The sequence below is a fragment of the Gouania willdenowi genome, chromosome 5 (genome assembly GCF_900634775.1).
Source record: "Gouania willdenowi chromosome 5, fGouWil2.1, whole genome shotgun sequence".
In the NCBI taxonomy this organism is placed as follows: Eukaryota; Metazoa; Chordata; class Actinopteri; order Blenniiformes; family Gobiesocidae; genus Gouania; species Gouania willdenowi.
This window is the reverse complement of record NC_041048.1, coordinates 4,651,662-4,670,369: the sequence shown is the minus strand read 5'-3', so window position 1 is coordinate 4,670,369 and position 18,708 is coordinate 4,651,662. Positions and strand designations below refer to the sequence as shown.

Genomic DNA, 18,708 nt, shown 5'->3' with positions numbered 1-18,708 from the left:
AAAAAAACATTATTATTAATTTTTTTTTAGAAAATTTGCAAGACTAAATGTTATTATTTTTAAAAAATACATATTTTCCAAAATTAAACCAAAAGTACAATATTATGACCTGAAGAAGTTGTAAACCGAAGTAAATATTTGTTACATGAGACAAACTTGATTAAAACTAGTTGGAATGAACCAATGTGTCATAGGCAAACCAAATAAAGATTGAACTGCTTTTTTGGTTGGCATATCATCATCATATTCATTTTATATTCACATTTGATTAAACTTGTGAAGAATACATGGGCGATGAGAAAGTTTTACTCTGATATTTTTGTTTTTTAGAAACACCCCCCCCCCCCCTTCTTAATGTGTAAAGTGGTTTCGTCCTCTTAGTAGCGGGAAGTGCAAACTGTTGTTGTCGCAGACGAACGGAGCCACAGACATACGTCGGTAGGTAATGTACCACAAAACTAATCATGTAGACATTAAAAAGCATCAGTAATACATTGAAAGAAGTTATTCGCTATGAACCTGTTGTTTTCCATTATTGTAACTGCTTTGTTTCCACAGCTGACATCCTTTTCTTGTTGCTTATTGAAACAAGTTAGCCTAAATAAGCTAGCTCTGTCCCCGGTTACAATAATTAATGAATACAGAACTAAAGGCCTGTTTTTATTTGTTTTTTTCTATGTGAACTCGCTGCATATTCTTAAAGCAATTTAGATGTATTTGTTTTTTCCCAATGTCTGTCACTGCTGACAAGTTTCACAACCAAAATGCGACTTTCAAACTTACAAAATATAATCAGGTTAAACATCTCCACCATTGGTAGCAGTAAAATACCACTCTGACTACTGTTATTATCATATAGCACCTTTAAGGGACATTTGTTATTTATTATACAATTTATTTTCCATTATATTTCTCTCTTTTTTTGATGTCTTAATAGGGCTGGGCGATGCGGACCAAAACGCATATCTCTATTTATTTTCTTAAAATGACGATATACGATATAAATCTTAATAATTTTTATTCAAATTAAGACTGACCAGGAAGACAATGCAGGGTTAAATTTGCTGATGCAAATTGCCACACTGATACATTTGATAACAAACAGCTGCACAATTTGTGCCACTTTTAGCTTTTTCTCCTGAAAGGGACAGCATGTGTGAGTGAGTTCTGTAGTTTAAGACGCACTCAGCAATCCATCTACTGCGTTTAACATGTTTTGAGAAGTAGAGAAGGCAGCGACTCCTAGAACCAGTATTTTGATACAAAATAAGCTTTAAAATTGATTGAAATATATATTATCTGTGATATTGTAATTTTCTATATTTTCAAAATGGAAACCTCGAAATATTGCCCAGGCTTAGTATCCATACTATCCACACATGGCTCTGTGAGTGTGTATGTGTGTGATGTAATGTGAACGTTGTGCTTCATCTCTCAGTGCTATGGAGAAGATGAGTGTGGAGAACAAGGAGCAGGTGGAGGCGCTGGAGGCTCAGATAGAAAGTCTTCAAGCTGAAGTTGAGGAGCTGCAGCGACAAAAGCAGGACAATCAGTTGGATTGGTTTCACTTCAAAGGACATACTAGAGAAGCCATGTGAGCATTAATCTTCAAAGCATTTTCATGTCATAATTTCAAATTTAAACGTGTGGTAATTTAGTTGGCATATTTACTGACAGCCTGAAGGCCTCAGGTGTCAGAACTTTTAATCCTGAGTTATTCTTGGAGGGCTTCATATGATAAAACATATATAAAATATATATATATTTTTTGTCCATATTTTATTTTATATAAGGAAAAAAGAGCAACTTCCTTTTTCTATATTGAGCAACCAATATGCAAAATGACTACAAAAATAGACAAATTTACACAGAAAACACACAAGACAAAAAATAACTAAAACATTTACAAAAAATAAACCATTTGACTCCAAAAACACACCATATTTCAGAAAAATGACAGGATAATACACAAGATGACAACCAGAATACAGAACACGATAGCAGAAATAGCCAGAATTACACAAAAATCACACGAGACGACTACAAAAACATGAAAAATAGAAGAATACACAAAAAAAACACAAAAAGGCAACAGAAATAAACACTTTGACTACTTAAACAACAGAAAGGCAGAAATAGTTAGAAAAATATACAACGTTAGATCAAAAACACACAAGACGAGTACAAAAACATGGTTAACAACAGAAAAATATACATTGAAAAACGACAACAAAGGAAAGCCGCATCACTAAATGACAAAAGAAAATATTCAAAATGACTCCAAAAACACACAAAACGACTACGGAAATAAACAATTTGACTCCAAAAACTCACAAATGAAGAAAATGAGAGATAAATTAGCAAAACTACACAAAACACTTAAAAACACAGAACATTAACAAGAAATATACAAAAATGACAGGAAAATATACACAATGACATTAAAATCATACAAAAACATTTGTTCTTCACTTGATTAATAATCAGATGGATTTCAGCCACTGAGGAGATGATCAGTATGCATCTTGCTTTCCAATGTGAGGAGGCCTACTTAGATTCCAGCACCCCATGACCCTGAACATGAATAACTGTCAGAATAGATATAACAACATAGATTGTTAATGTGGGTAAACCTCTGTTCTTTCTTCCCTTAGGATGTTTTTGTGCAAACAGAGGCCGGAGCAGAGAAAGCAGACGTTAGTGTCTAAGTTGATTGAGGAGGGGGAGGAGCTTGAAGAAGACCTGAAACAACAAACACAGATGAATGGCATCGTTCTAAATGGCATCACAACAAAGACTCTGCAGAGCAGTAAGAGATGAGAATATCAGTCAATAACACACTAAGCTCCCGAATATTAAAAAATAGAAACTTTTCATGGGAATTATTTTCTGGAATTTGTGTGTAAGTTTCAATAAATATAATACAGTAATACAGAATAGAAAAAAAAAACGTAACATTTCCAAAAGATTTATTTGTAAGTAGAACGTTCCAATTATTCAGGTATTGTCTTGTTTTTTTAGGACTTTCAGAAAGTAATTTGTTCTTGAACATCAAAAATGTGATTTCAACTCAACAGAAAATCTCAGTGGCACTGATACAAATAACTGTTCTTCAGCTTCAAAAAGATTGAACAACAGTTCTTTCACAACTAAGACATCAAAGTTAGGTAAAATATGACTCCTCTGCCAGTTCTCCTCTTAAAACAACAAAAAAGTCACTTTCACATTATTTACAAGTTTATGTGCATGAAATGTTTTTGAAAGTTTGATTTTGTAAATTCCATTTTTATCTGCATTTATTCTTAATTCTCATGGAAAGTCTCCAACTTCGATAATTCCTGGCATTTTACAGCCCTAAACACTGTTAAATTAATCTATCAAAGTGATGTTTAATTTTCTCCTTTTTATCTTGTAAGTAAGCATAGAATTTTTTTTTTTTTTTTAATGTGGTTTGTTTTTTAACAGAATAATCTCTAACTTTGTCCCAAACCTGAATACAGGTATAAACATACTGTAGTGTCATATTTAAAAGACTTTTAATTTAGCGTTTTTGCTGTTAAACTCAACTTATTCATCATTATTATTTCATTTTTATCTTTGTCAAACCTAATCCAAAGCTGCATGTGTTTCTTTCTGCTAGGCAGCAGGAATCTTATCCAGCAGATCTGTATATCTGGACACTGCTCTGATCTGGTCTTCAACGTAGAGTTTAAACTGTCTGAGGTCAAGGTGAGCCCATTACTTCCTCTTCTTCAGCATTAATTCAATTCAGATACAGTCGTTTGTCAGCATAAGTAAAACCCAAGTGAAAGATTATTAAGGCCTTCATAAAAATAGCTACAATCCATATCTGACTTATTGTATTGAAGTGTGGGCCAATGCCTATAAAACATACACAAATCCACTTTTTCTATCATAGAACCGAGCGTTGAGATTTATTAGTGGAAGTGGATAAAAGGAACATACAAACCCAATATTTATACAACAAAAATTATTAAAATTTCATGATTTTGTAGAATATAATTTAAAAAAAACTATGTACAAAGCTCATTTAAAAACCTACCCTCAAATTTGCAAAAAAACCCAAATTTAGAACAGTGACAAAAGAATGGTCCAGTTCAGTTCTTGATGTCAGACTATGGAACAATTTATAAGATGACATCTAATGATCAAAATCACTCTATATGTTCAAAAAGAATGTGAAATGTATTTTGCTGAAGAAATATGAGACAGAAGTACAACTGTGTTGTGGTGAATGAGATGTGACAATGACTGTGTTGTAGTTTGCCTTTGTTTAAAGGCACACCACGGACTTTGTGACCCATATGAGTTATTTTAAATGATTCCTCAGGCCAATATACAGAGCTTGACAGTATCAGTGCTGTGAGCTGGGCTTCCCTCTTGAAATACCAACTAAGTTTGGAGAGACGGACCGTCTTTGGCCAGGTCATGTGACCTGGAGAATGCCTGGAGAACGTATGGTTTTGCTGCAGTCACGTGACCACAGGCTCTGATATATATAGTTCCGACATGACGTCACAACATATGGGCATTTCCCCACCCGGCGCCATTGCTGTGGGCAGCTGAAACGAGTTTAGCCTCTGTTTACAGCCAAAAGAGCACATGATGGTAGTTTCGTGTTGGGTTAATGGTGCACTAATCGCCGTGATTGTTCAGTTAAACGTGGATTCTTTAGTAAGGGAAGTCAGCAAGTCAGATTCGTAACTTCGGGATAAGGATTGATTCTCAGGGCTGGGCTTGCGCTGCCGCCGGGACCAGGCCTCCTCCCCGACCCGCCTTCTGCCCGGCGCTGGACACCGTCGGGTCGCCCATACCCCAAAGTTAAAGGTCAACTACTGTCTGCATACACACTAAAAAGACAAGGGAGGCTGGCCCGACTGTTGATTTTTGTGACAGTGCTGTGGCGCTTGTGGCCACTCGGGGCGCTTGACGTAAAAGTTGCAGGTCTAGCGCCCCTAGTGGCCAAAAGTTACACTGTGTGCCTTTGATGTAATTATTGTTTATGGAGGGGGCAGATGTTATAGGTTTTACTCCTTTCTGCTTATTTTCATTCATGTTTTTCTGGGGGGTTTTCAATGTGGAGAAAATAGAAATTTGTTTTAAGATGTCTTGAATGTTATGTACAAAAATTCCCTTTTTCCTGAAATCACAGAAGAAACCTTTCAGCTGTGTGTCACCTGCACTGTGTTCCCAGCAGGGGGAGACAGAAGACTATACTGGTAGATTATAATGAAATATTTCACCTTTAAAAACCAGCTGTTCAGACATCATTTAAACAGTGTTGCACTGTTTGATTGTTTTAGAATAAATCAGTCTTTTAGTTTTTATTTTAAAGTGCTGAAATGAGAGCTTTCTCCATGTGATTAATTGCACTACCTTCTCAGTGATTGTTTTCTGCTGAAGAGCATTTATTTCTTCGTCACAAATCATCAAACTGTTATTGACTAGTGATCTGTTCAGAGTCCATGTCAGGTTAGATTATCTGTATTATTACTGAGAATAATGTGAAAGTTTAACGATAGATCTAGAGTACATAGACTGAGAGCTCCTAATCTACACAGTAAAGTGTATTTAACACAGGAAAGAAAGATAGTGTTTCAGAGAGAGTTTTTTTTTTTCCACATTCCTTAAAGTGACTCCACAATCCTGCAGTGAGCTGATGCTGGAACTGTCTCAGTGTCTGAGAGGCTCTTGCCCAGTGTCCCAGGATAAAGTAGACAGAAAGCTTTCCTGGCAGCTCTGAGTACAGAAAGGACGCTGAACACTGACACACCTGCCAACGTCTGATTATAGCTCCTCTTTTTTTTCAGTACACCTCTGAAGATGTCCTGTGGTGTCTGCAATCTACCTGTCGGTCCACAATTATCACATCTGATGTTGGCCTTTTATTTTTGTTTTAATTTGGGCTACTGCAGCTTATCTGTTGAATTGGACCCCACGGAGTCGTTGCGTCTTATGCTCTCTTACAGGATCAAATATAGCTGCTGTGCAGCAATGTTCAGGGCCAGGCAATTATAGGCAAAAATAGAAATGTTGCATGAGCTGAGGCTTGAACTCAAGATCTTCAATTCACTAAATGTTTAGGGGTATTAAAACATCTGCCAACATCACTCCATGTGCTAATAAGGGGTACAAACCCCAGGGATTCAGGACGGCGCTTCTTCAGACCATCACAATGCGCCCTCAATCCATTTAGTGCGTTTCTCTCTGATGAATAAGTAGAGTAGGCCGATCTCATATGGGGCGCAAAGAAATGCGAGGAGGAAATGCAAATAAATTAATGTAGTTGGCGCAATGCAATTCATCAAATGTGGAACTGTTTGCGATGATTGTTTTGGCACCGAAAAAAGTACGACTGACAAGCAGGTGCAAACACACACGCAGAGATCAGCTGCAGCAAAAGTTGACACAAAACAGCAGAGATGGAAAAAAAGACTCCAGTTAACCTTTCTAGAATAAGAAAATAATTTAAATAAAACAATAGTCAATGTTAACAGCCACTGTATAAGAAAATGCAGAGTAAAGAGAGAGAGAAGAAGCTAAATGTGCACCCACGGCGGCGCTTGTGGAGTCCAGTGGCTGCGGTGCAGAGAGGATGCTGTATGCGGAGCTCCATAGATGTTGCTCCAATGACCTCCTGTGTCTTTCTCTCCATGTTTTGACCGTAAAGCTCTTGTGTCGCGTTGATGGCAGGAGTGTCAGGCCAGAATCTGCTAAGCAGCTCTGCAAAAAAAAATACAGGTTTTAGGTTAGGTTTTTCTTTAAACATTTGTATTTGTTTATTTTGTTTTCTACATTATTAAATGTTTGTTCGGCAGACCGAGAAGTCCACCAGCCTCCAATTGAACTTCTTCAAATGTCATTTTGTGCTCCTGTGCACTCACCTCTTCACATTGAACGAGCAAAATGTTAATTTAAATAGCGCGGTCTCAACCACGTCTAAACGCGCCGCTGTTAGTGCTGCAATCTGATAGTTGCAGTAATTTCAAAAACTGTGTTGTCTGTCCTGCAGGAGGCTGATAGATCTGAGAGGAGAATCACTGAGATGAACGTGGTGCTGGATTCCTTTGAGAAGCAGAACTTCAGCATCTTCCTATCTGGGTAGGAATTAACACATGATGTGTCAGTTAAAGGCCTGCTCATCTAAATTTGCGGGATATTAAAATCACACGTTCATACTGCACATCCTTAGCATCCCATTTTAAAGTTAGTCGGGCAGAATTCAAAAGTCCGAACTGAAATTGGGCCAAACGTCTTTAGTTCCCAATTTTTTTTGTCCCGTGTACCCCTTTGCATTTTTGTCAAATCATCTATTCATATCATAAGTACACTCTCCAACTATTGTTATCCAAAAACTTTATTAGTGAAGATGCAAGAGGCATCCTTACTATCGTTTTTCGTTTTTTTCTTCCGACTGCGTTAAGTCCTCCTACACCGTTTGTCCGATTTTGACAAATAAGATATCAAAGAATTCAGAAAGTTCCTGAGATTTACGCCATCACTTTCATAATTTGTAACTTTTTGACTTAAGGCAGAACTAAGTAACTTGCACTTAGCGCTCCCCTAAAGGTCTCTTTTGGTTATGTCACTGTCGTAAAAACTCTGCACCCCCCGCTGCCTGCCCCACCCCACAGCTACATGCGCATGTGTGCTCTCACACATAATGTCCCATGTGACCATGTGAACAGTATGAGAACGAGAGACAGGTAAAATAAATGAATCATGTGGGAGTAATACAGAAGGGAGTGTGTGTTTGTGTGCTGACAAAGCAGCTCTGAAAATGGATGGATGGATGAGTGGATGGTTAGATAGATAGATGGATGGATGGATATTTGTGTGTGTGCTGCCTGATGGAGCGCTGGGTTGTGAGTGTGTGTGGGTGGCTGTTGCCATGACGACAGTGTGTGTGATTGCTGTCTGCTGCTGCTGAGCTGTCACTACGTGGAGTTGCTCTGTTCCTCGGACAAAGGTCTTCGCTGCCTTTTTTTTGCTGGCTCCGCAACGATATGCAGTAGTCCCTTGCTATAACGAGGTGCACCTTTCGTGGTCTCGGTGTTTCGCAGATTTTTACAGTGCAATTTTGGATGCAATTTTTTTACAGCGTATGAACGCGCATTGTGCTCTGCGTCACGATTGGGTAATGCTGCATTCACCCACCAGCGACACATCCAACTTGGTGAGTTTCACTGCCTGCTGAAGCTAGGAGCTGTGTGTGGTGAGGGGTTTTACAGCCTTAAAACATGTATAATAATTGTAAAAAATAAAGCTGACTACTACCCGGATTTCGCTTATTGCGGGTTAATTTTAAAACGTAACCCCCGCAATAAATGAGGGACTACTGTACTGTAGGTTTGAGAAAAGTGAATTTGTAGACAACCGTGTGCAGCCACGGGGCTGGTCATAATCTAGCTTTAGTTTATATTGGGCTGTTGTAAAGCAGTACGTCTTGCCACCGGGTCGGAGGCAGGAAAGTTGCAAGTGCGGCAGTTTTTAGAAGTTCACTTCAGGTAATGACAAAGACGTAAATGTGGTTACACTTTTTCATGGTTGATTTATAAAGGAAAGACATAAAGCTGTAGATGAACAGAACGTGAGAAAGAAGCATTAATATCAGGTGTGAAGGACATTAACTTTAATATACCAATTATTGGGTCAGATTACCTGGAGAAAAAAAGCCATGTAGTCATCAAAAGATCATGTAAGCACGCAAAGAAATGTGGTTGGGATCTAACCCAAGCATGTCTAACCACAGTCCCTCTGTGGAAAAAACAACACACAACAACAAAAGACATCTGGGGCCCAAACGTCTAAAGGTGCTGAAAAACAGTGTTTGAAAAATTGAGGATTTAAATGCTTCTTCTACAGCTAGCTTAAAACTGATACTTGATGGAAACTAAAGAAAGGTCAGAGTTTAGTTCAGTCCAGGCGTTTGCCTTTCTGAGAGAGGATTGCTGCTTAATAAATATCTATTTATTACCATGTTGGAACAAGAGGTATTATTGTTAATAATTGCACCACCCTATTGATTGTATATGGGCTACTGTTGTCACAGCAGGGGCCACAAAATTGTGAAATTATCTGATCCAAGGGCCACATTATCAACAACCATATCAGCATTTAGAATCATGACTAATCTGAGCATTAAAACAGGGATTTGTGTGTTTTTGTTGTTGTTTTGTGTGTGTATTTGGAGTCGTTCTGTTCGGTTTTTTGCTGTTTTTGTTTGTTGTGAGTCATTCTGTTTCTTTGTGTTGTCATTTTGTGTTTTTGTTATTTTTCTGTGTTTTCTTTTCATTTTGTGTGTCTTTGGTGACGTGAATTTTTACTGTTGGTTTGTGTGTTAGGGGAGGTGGTGGCCTAGTGGTTAAGGACGCTGGGCTTGTAATCGGAGGGTTGCCTGTTCAATCCTCACCTGGGCCATCACTGTGGGATGTTGCGCAAGTCCCCTAACCCCGAACTGCTCCCCAGGCGCCGCAAAATGGCTGCCCACTGCTCCTCAGGGATGGGTTAAATGCAGAGGACAAATTCCATTAATGTATATTTTTGTTGTCATTTTCTATATTCTCTATTATTTTTGTGTATTTCATTTTTGTTATTTTATGTATTTTTGTAGTTTTTTGTACATTTTGTATGCTTTTGTTGTTCATTTGTGATTATTTTCATAATTGATATGTTTTTTGGAGTTATTTTGTAGATTTGTGTTGCTATTATATGTATTTCTGTTGTTCTTTTTTTAGTTATGTTGTACATTTATATCGTCATTTTGTATATTTTTTGTTCTTTTGTGAATGTTTTTGTATGTTTTTTGAGTTATTTTGTAGATTGCTGTTGTCATTTTATGTATTTTTGTTGTTCTTTAGTATATTTTGTGATCATTTTGTATGTTTTTTTAGTTATGTTGTACATATATATCATCATTTTGTATATTTTTGTTGTTCTTTTGTACATTCTGTAGTAATTTTGTTGTCATTTTGTAGATTTATGTTATCCCTTTGTATATTTTGCTGAAATGTTGAGGTATTTTCATTTTGTGCACAAAATAAGTCTGAGGACCACATGTGGCCCCTGGGCCACTAGTCGCCCATACAGATGCCCCAGTCGGTGGTCCTGTGATAACTGACTGGTCTTGTGATTAATGCTACTTCAGTGTGACACATAAGGGGAATAAATTAGGCTGTGAGCAGGTTTTCCTCAAAGGTAATGTGTAATAAAATTGGTCAAGCATCTGATTAGAGCTGCTTTTTTGAAACCATGGTCAACAGCTGCAGCTGACGCCTGAGTGCATTATTAAATGTTGGCTGAGAAAATTGGTTCTTTTCTTTTCATACCTGATGGATTTTACTCACATTTCTCACTTGGAAACAATAAACAAAGCATACTTGCATTTAGTTAATGAAATGTTGTCCAAATGCAAAAATTTTGGTTCAATCATCAACCAATTTTTTTTAAAGCTATTTGTTCGAATAAAATGGCACATCTTGCATTCGTCACAGTCTGAGAGGAAAAAAATGAGAATATGTCCTGCAGAGTTAATAAACCTCCCACATCGATCCAATGTTTATTTACTCTTTCTGTGTTGATAATACAAAGCATATTTGAATTCAGTCATGCAAAATAAAACGGTTTTCTCTCATTAAAGATCAAAGTGAAAGTCTTTTAAATGTTTTATAGTAGCATATTATTGTCTGTGTTATATCTGCTCAGGTGTGTTTTCTATGTTTATGACCACAATGTGCTCGACAGCATTCACCCTGTCAGTAGAGCAGCAGATGCACGAGCACAAGCTGATTTGCTCCGTGTCGCAGGCCAAACCACATCTGGATCTCGTGGGCCCGTCTGCAGAACCTGGCAAACAGCAGATGGAAAAATACTGAAGATAGTAATTTAACACATGGCTGGCTTGTCAGTCTCTCTCTCTCTCGCTCTCTCTCTCACTCTCTCTCTCTCTCTGTGTGTGTGAGAGTGAGAGAGACTGGGAACGACATCGCGAACCCATTAGTTTCCAGAGGCCAGCTCAGACTGATGGTCATTGTTAAATCAAACCGGTACGAGCTGTGCCGTTAATTACTGACATTGAGTTTTATTAGTTGTTTTGACTCGGCAGACTTAACACGTGTCCATCTGCGCTCCTGTCTGGTTACAGTGGTTTCTTAACCCAGTGGTGTTGAAGAAACTAAACCAGGCTGTTGGGTTTCTGTGGTTCGGCATTTGATTTAAGGTCCAAGTCTGCCCTAGAGTGTTGGATTAATAAACTGAGCTGAATGCAAGAACGCAGCAGTCGATCTCCATCGACTTAAATGTAATATATGTTTGTTTCCCTAAAGCAGAGGTGGACAACTTCCACACAGCGGGGACCATGAAAAGGTGTTTGATTGAAGGGCCACATTATCAACAATCATGTCATAATTTACAATAATGACCAATCTGAGCATTAACACAGGAAACAAAGCGTTTTCATAGTAATTTTGTGTGCTTTTTGTGCATTTCTGCTGTTCTTTTGTGTATTTTTTGTGTAAAAATTTTTTTTGGAGTCATATTGTGTATTTGTGTTTGTTAGTATTGTGGATTTGTGTTGGAGTCATTTTGTGTATTTTTGTTGGTTTGTGCTATTTGGCATAATTTTGTGTATTATCGTTGTCATTTTGTTCTTTTTCGCAGTAGTTTTCTGTGTGTTTGGAGTATTTTTTGTGTTTTTTCTATATGTTATGCTTATGTTTTGTGTATTTTTCTGTTAATTTTTACGGGCCACCAGTTGCCTATGTCTGCCTGAAAGCATTGGCCTTTAGATAGGTTAAAATATAAATTGCACACTTACACAAAGGCAATAATTGTGCTGATGTGTGATCACTGATATCCAGGTTCTTGTGCCCATTATGAGGGGGATAAAGGGCTTTTTGGGGCCCATTCATAAAACCACAGAAATTGGTGAAAACTTGTACATTAGATTCGCCAAAAATATTGGCTTAAAAGTGGCAGAAAGGTGGGGGGGAACAAATAGTTTAAACTGGCAAATATTGGGCATGACAAATAGTGAATGTGGTTAAGTTGTCAAAAATGTGCATGAAATATGGTGAAAACAGGGTAAGAGATACAATAAGGGGTCAACATATGCGACAATTGCTGGAAAAGTGGTGGAAAGGGTTTATAAGTGCCGGAAATGTCTTGAAAGTGGGAAAAAAAAAAATGCAGTAAAGGCATTGAAATTTGATGGAGAAGTGGCAGAAATAGGAGTAATGTAGCAAAAATGCTTTAAAAGGAGCAAAATTCTGGCAAGAAATGTGATAAAAATAGATTTAACATGGTAAGTTTGGTGTAGTTGCAGAAAAATGAGCAAAAATGGCCTCATTGTTCAGAAAATATTCTTAGTTTCTTGAAGGCATCTGGCGACCCCCTCTCAGTGTCTCGTGAAATGGGGTCCTGACCCCAAGGTAGAGAACCCCTGACCTAATGAAGCAGCAATAGTCGAAGGTTGAAATAAAACAACCAATTTAGAGAGGGTCAGTTTGTTTTGATTATTCATTTTTACTTGTTTTTATAATAAACACAACCATGATGTTATAAACAAGGTAGGTCACTCACTGTTGACCTTCAAGTCCTTATTTTCTGGATATTTTTTGAATTCTTCTGTTTTTCCATTCAGTCCACCAATTATATAAGAAACTGGGTTTTGTGTTTGTTTTTAAACAAATGTTCATCAAAAACAGATTATAATCAATATTAATAATCACAAAATGATGCTCTAGTTGAAAACAAAAAGCTTTTCTATCCTAAACTGTTGGAGTGGACGGCAGTGGACTTGCTTTAAAAGCAAAAGTCTGATCAAATAATGTCATATTTGGGTGTGTTTTTTAGACTTTGGTTCTACTTTTTAGTGTAAACCAGTTTTTATTGCTTCTTTGGACAACCACAAAAATGTTCCACTCATTCCATATTTAAAAAGCTGCATTATTCTAAGATTTTCCTTCTTACATTGATGGTAGATTTTGGCCATCGTTTAGATCAGGATGATCAGATTAGGCTTTAAAATAGAATAATCCATTGGCCTGTCCCTCTGTACTTTTGCATGCATGCTCTCTGTAAATTGGCCGGGTGTTGCCATGTTTCCATCAGTTCTGTGTGGAATAACAGTCTTGTTGAAACTCAACCCGGCTGCCGTCTAGCCCTAGGCCCCAATGGAAAACTCTGGAAATCTTTTCACAGAAGTGTCTCAGGCTCGCTCAGATGGACCGTCCATACCAAAGCAACACCGCGCCCCCCCCCCCCCCAAATAAGCATTATGCAACAAATCTAATTAGTGAGCACCTTTTTAAATCCACATCTAAGCATTTGGCGGGTTTGTAATTTTCAACAGTCTGCTTTTTGTGCAGAAATATTCTGTTTTATTATTGCTAAGTTATTTAAGCAGGTGATACATGATCTTTGTTTTACATTATGTCACTACAAAGACAGATATATATATAATTCCATACTTAATTGGGACACATGAATATCAAATCAATTTTAAAATTTGTAGAGCACTTTTTTTTACAGGTGAGTACCTCGTAAAGTGCTTTGACATTTAAAGTTCCTGGGGAAGACCCTAACATTTTTACTGTATGCTGTACTTGTATTAGTGTATTGATTTTAAAGGTTGTTCTCAACCACTACTGATGCCAATGTCTCCCAAAAAGTGACATTTTTGGTGTTTTAAAGGAATTGAAAGTTGTGCCAAAATGATGCTGGAGGTTGATATTATGGCTTTGCTGAAATGTAAGGTCTTGCGGGATGACATATCAAAAATTCTGCTTCGGCGCCGTTTTTGAATTATTCTACAGGACTCCAAATCCCACTATGCAATGCACAAAAACTTTTCCAAAGTCAATTTCTCAAAAAACGCAATGTTTGTGACAGTCATAACTAATTTGTGGGTAAATTCTCCCGTTAACCGGAAGAAATACCTGATATTGATGGATCTATGAGGCCCACACAATGTTTATCAGTATTGTAAAAAATAAAGTTATTTTCTCCAGCAGTTTCTAATAAATACACAGCATACTTCAAACGTTTAATTTCCCAGTCCATCAGATTCTTACACTTACAATAAAGGCTACAAATTGCCTTTATTGACTCAAATAATTAACTATATTAGGGAAAATGCAATTAAGACTGTTTTTACATATGTCTTTTGTGGTGTTGTCTGGTTTCATAAGCTACATGTAGCAACATTTCTTTCATAATGCACATTGGAATATGTATGTTTTGAATGATGAATAAAAATCTATTCTATTCGTAAAGTAACAGGTTTATCTGTCGCTTTTTTCCTATTGATGGTGAATGATCCCGGACTATGTGACTTGGATTGTACCCATGTGTTGTGTGTGTGTGTTTTTTAATCTAACTTCAGGGTGGAGGAGAGCAGAGACCTCCCTCTGTTCTTTCGGACTCTCAGGACTTTTTCAGACAGATGTGGCGATCGAAGCAGAGCCTTCCTGCACTTCAAAGTAAGTGATGACAGAAACACACCAACCCCAACGTTTCTCTTCACACACACACACACACACACACACCTGCTCTCCAAAAGGGTTTCTCGTACGTTAGATCACAGGGTCCTAATTTAGTTCATTAAAGTGCATGTGGGAAACTGGACTTTTCCCACAGTCAGCGAACACGGCCGGCAGCCAACTTGAGTTTCCACATTTCCCCGTTCCCCACTGGACTGATGCCATCTCATTTCTCATTGTGTCTTTGCTTCATTTTGCTGCTACAGCAGTGTTTTCTTTTACATAAGAATTAGCTATGATTCAATATTTTCTTTGCACGAATCCTCCTGATTAATTGGCTTTAGCTCACTCTTTGTTTAATGACCACATTGTTGGGAAGTCTGTGTTTTCAGTGTCTTCGTGATGCAGCCTTGCATTATGGAGTACAAACTAATGGTAAATTCTCAATGAATTCTACATTTTTTCATATCCTACCATTCCACTGTAATGAATCATGTACCAATCAGCGTCTGAATCAAAATTATGTTGAGTGGAAGCCAGAGCAGGGTGTACGATTTTAGGATTGAGATGGGTAGACAACTTGAGTTCACTTGCAATGAGTACTTGTCTATAAATTAGTTTTAATTTCTTAATGAGCCGCAACATATATCACCTTACATGTGGAAAAAGGTCTCACATCACACTATCAAACAATTTTCATCTCATCAATGTCTTTTTTTTTCGCTACCTACTGCCACCTATTGGCTTGGAGAAGTGTTTAATTGACTTAATAACCACCAAAGGTTTGACAGCACTATGTGTTTACGTATTTAGACTAACCAAGAAAATTCGGATGGGTTTATTTTTCAAGGCACAGCTGGTACTAATTTGGCCACGTCACAGTGGTTTAAAATCACAGATCTACATACCATGATATGCACTAAAATTGGAAAGAATAAAGCAGTGGACATCCTGGCAGCAAATTAAAATGCTCTGTATTAGTATGTCATATGCAGAAAAATATAAAGCGTCAAGTCTTTTAGAGTTTATGGATTTAAGTTTTATTTCAGAGATTGGCGTCTTTTATCACTTCAGGGCCACAAAAATGTGATTGTCTGAACCGAGGGTCACATTATCAATATTCATCTCAGCATTTAGAATAATGACCGATCTGACACAGGTTAGAACCATCCATCCATCCATTTTCTGACCCACTTGTTGCAGCTAAGTACAAAGGGCTCTTTTTGCAGGGGAAATACTTTGTGTATTTTTGTTCTATTTTTCTCAAAATTTTTTTGTGTTCTTGTTATTTAGTGATTTTTTTCATTTCAGATGGTGTTTTTGTTGCCATTGTATACATTTTTAATCTAATTTTGCATAATTTTGTTGCATTTTGTGTTTCATTTGGCTGCATCATTTAGACTTGCAGACTTGGTCTGAATGGGCAGAGGGCAGGTGATTATTTTATCACCTTGATTTGGCTCAGTTTGCATTCAAAGCTCAGCTTCTGATCCGCTCTAAACAGCCTCTGGTGCAGAAACCTGAAGAAGAGGCTCTCAACTATGGGTCAAAGCGAGCGCTTAAGAATGCGCTTAAACTGCCTCCTCCGTTTGTTCTTTACCAACATTCAACAATGGAGCAGTAACAAGTTGCCATGCTTGGTGGTTTTAAAGCCCTGTTTTGCGCCGTCGCCAACTTTCCTGTCTATCCACAGTTCTGTGCGCTCTACTTCATCGCCGATACATCTTGTGTTTAATCCACTCCGAGAGCGGTTGTGTTCACGATTTACGACTTCGATTGGAAAGTCTCCGAGACCCACAAAAACAATCGCTCTAGACTTTGTCTGCGTGTTCACATCGACCAAACGAGGCTGACTATCAGAGCAAACAAATTCAAGAGTGTTTTAACCGCTCTAAGATCCATCGGTGTGAATGAAACCTTTGATTATACCACTGGGTCAGAGCTTCTACATCTTACTGCAATGGTTGTTGGCTACAAAGGTGCTCCAAAGTAAAGCGCACAGTGCCCAGAGCTGTCAGAATACACAGTACCTATACATCACAGGGCTTTGTGCGTGTATGGGGTCATAATATTCTAGTTGGGTGCATATCAAGGTAAGGCCTCATTAAAGTGGAAGCAGTGATTTGTCAAATGGAGCATCAAGCTGAAAATGTAGTTTGGCTGAATCTTCTGTTTGCTCGGGGAATGTATCGTCGTGCCAAACTGGCTGAGCCGTTTGAGGGTTAGCCCACTTTTTCCGTTCTGTTTTCTCTTTCTCTTTCTTTAATGTTACTTTGGAAGAATGTAATTCTCATTGTAACCATTCCACTGATATGCTGCGTGCTTAAGCAAAATGTATAATGAGAGAAGCAAACAAACAAGGTTGGCAAACTGAGGAAGATGTAAACCTTCCCAGCCAGGGGTCTTGTTAGATCTCTGTATTATTAAGCCTGTCAAGGAGTTAGAGGACAGCAGATGATGATTGGCTACAATGGCCGATCACTGCATCATAGGCACTTTGGTGTAAACATATCTGCACACAAATGTACAAAGATTCTCATTCTACCATCAGCAGTGGGGAATCTAGGAATTTAGTTAGTATTTTTTATGAGCAAAAAAATGTCTCTGAGACATACCAGTGTGGCTTGGAGTAGTACTGGGTGGGATACCAGTGGCCATACCAGCCTTTCATTGCCCAATCCCGTTAGATCTCGGAAGCTAAGCCGGTCTGGGCCTGGTTTGTAGTTGGATGGGAGATCACTGAGAATTCCAGGTGCCGCAGTGGGGTGCCAGTCGCTCCAGTGGTATCTGTCATTGTGGCACTTCACCCACATTTCCTAGTAATGAATGTGATGTGTGAGGGAATGTTGGTTGTGGTTGGAGGGGCCGATGGCGCACTACGGCAGCCTCGCCTCCGTCAGTCTGCTCCAGGGCAGCTGTGGCTCCATCACTAAGTGGGGAGTGAAAGAATAATTCCTTAATTCTGTAAAGCGACTTTGACTGTCTATGAGAAAGTGCTATATAAAATTGATGCATCATTATTATTATTATTATTACTGGGTGGGATACCAGTTCATACTGAATATTGGTGTGTTTTTTGGGGGTTTATCTACGATATGATTTTTTTCATAGATTGCAATACAAGTGAGTATGTAGCAGATGTTGCAAACATTGAGAGGGGACTGTTTTTCAGTTGCAATAAGCATGCACGCATGGAAATGTAGCTCCATATTAACAGGGTTTCCCTACAGGAACGGAGGGAAAGACATGGTGCCACCAATTTAGTGCCTTTTAGCGTATGTATTCAGACTCTTCATCACACAAAGCGACTAACGTAAAATGTAGTGATTTGTTCCGCTGTTATTGGAGACTTTCGCAGATGAAAACATGAATTGTTTCCCTTTTCAGTGAGCAGCGGGGGGGCGCTGAGCCGTTCCAGATGCAGCACATCAAAATATTTTCAAAATATGGCTGTGTGTGATGTGAATGTGTGTATGTGAATGTTTGTGTAATTTCTGGCTTTCCAATGCACTTTTTCAAGTAGGAGCTTGAAAATTCAGAGGTCTGAGTTGCCTTGAACGCAGCATTACTGCATTCTATACAGTTGCCCTATGGATCATCACTATCCTATGCTAAAACATTTTTTGTTAGTCTGGATAAAATATTCCTTTAATCCTGAGTGTAATCAATACAATATGTATTCAGAAAAGGAACAAAAAGAATCAGACCTCTGTAGCAGCTGGAATCCTATAAAAACTGATCCCTGCCATGCGGTCCGAATTGAAAGAACCTATCGGGTGCTTTTGTGTCTTGTCCTGCCCACGCCCCCCTCTGTGCCTCCCATTTTTTACTGCACACTCATCACATGACACTATTCCTGAAAATATCGAGCACAATTAAGGATCTGAAGTTGGACAGGTCAGTATTTGTTTTGCTTCGGAGGAGTTTGTTATTTTTATATCAGTTAAGCATTCAAACTTGTGGGGGCTTTGGATGGAGCTCTTATAGGAGCATACGGAAGGGGGTGGAAGGGGTGAAGTTTAGATGAGGTTTTGCTAGCTCAAATTTAGCCAGCTATCCCACAATGTGGACTGAACGTTTAAAATCAAAGTTTTTTTAATGGACTTTGGCATAGTATAATGGGTTTCTACGATAGTTACTTCTTATGAGGGTCATTTCAGGCCAATGTACTGCAGTAATTATTCTCTAAATCATTTTAAGTATGGTT

General features: G+C 38.3%; 1 protein-coding gene across 2 annotated transcripts in view; it reads left to right on the top strand.

Moving 5' to 3' along the window:
• The first annotated feature begins 380 nt into the window (after positions 1 to 380).
• cenpp (centromere protein P) overlaps positions 381 to 18,708 on the top strand; it is a 91,559-nt gene continuing 73,231 nt past the window's right edge. The window contains exons 1-6 of one of the 2 annotated variants that reach the window (XM_028446190.1): positions 381 to 438; positions 1,439 to 1,594; positions 2,655 to 2,809; positions 3,641 to 3,729; positions 7,034 to 7,122; positions 14,405 to 14,501. In XM_028446190.1, coding sequence (XP_028301991.1) covers positions 1,443 to 1,594; positions 2,655 to 2,809; positions 3,641 to 3,729; positions 7,034 to 7,122; positions 14,405 to 14,501 — 582 coding nt within the window. In that variant the 5' untranslated portion in view covers positions 381 to 438; positions 1,439 to 1,442. Of the gene's footprint in view, positions 443 to 1,438; positions 1,595 to 2,654; positions 2,810 to 3,640; positions 3,730 to 7,033; positions 7,123 to 14,404; positions 14,502 to 18,708 lie in introns of both variants that reach the window. The other variant, XM_028446191.1, reaches the window with a different exon arrangement.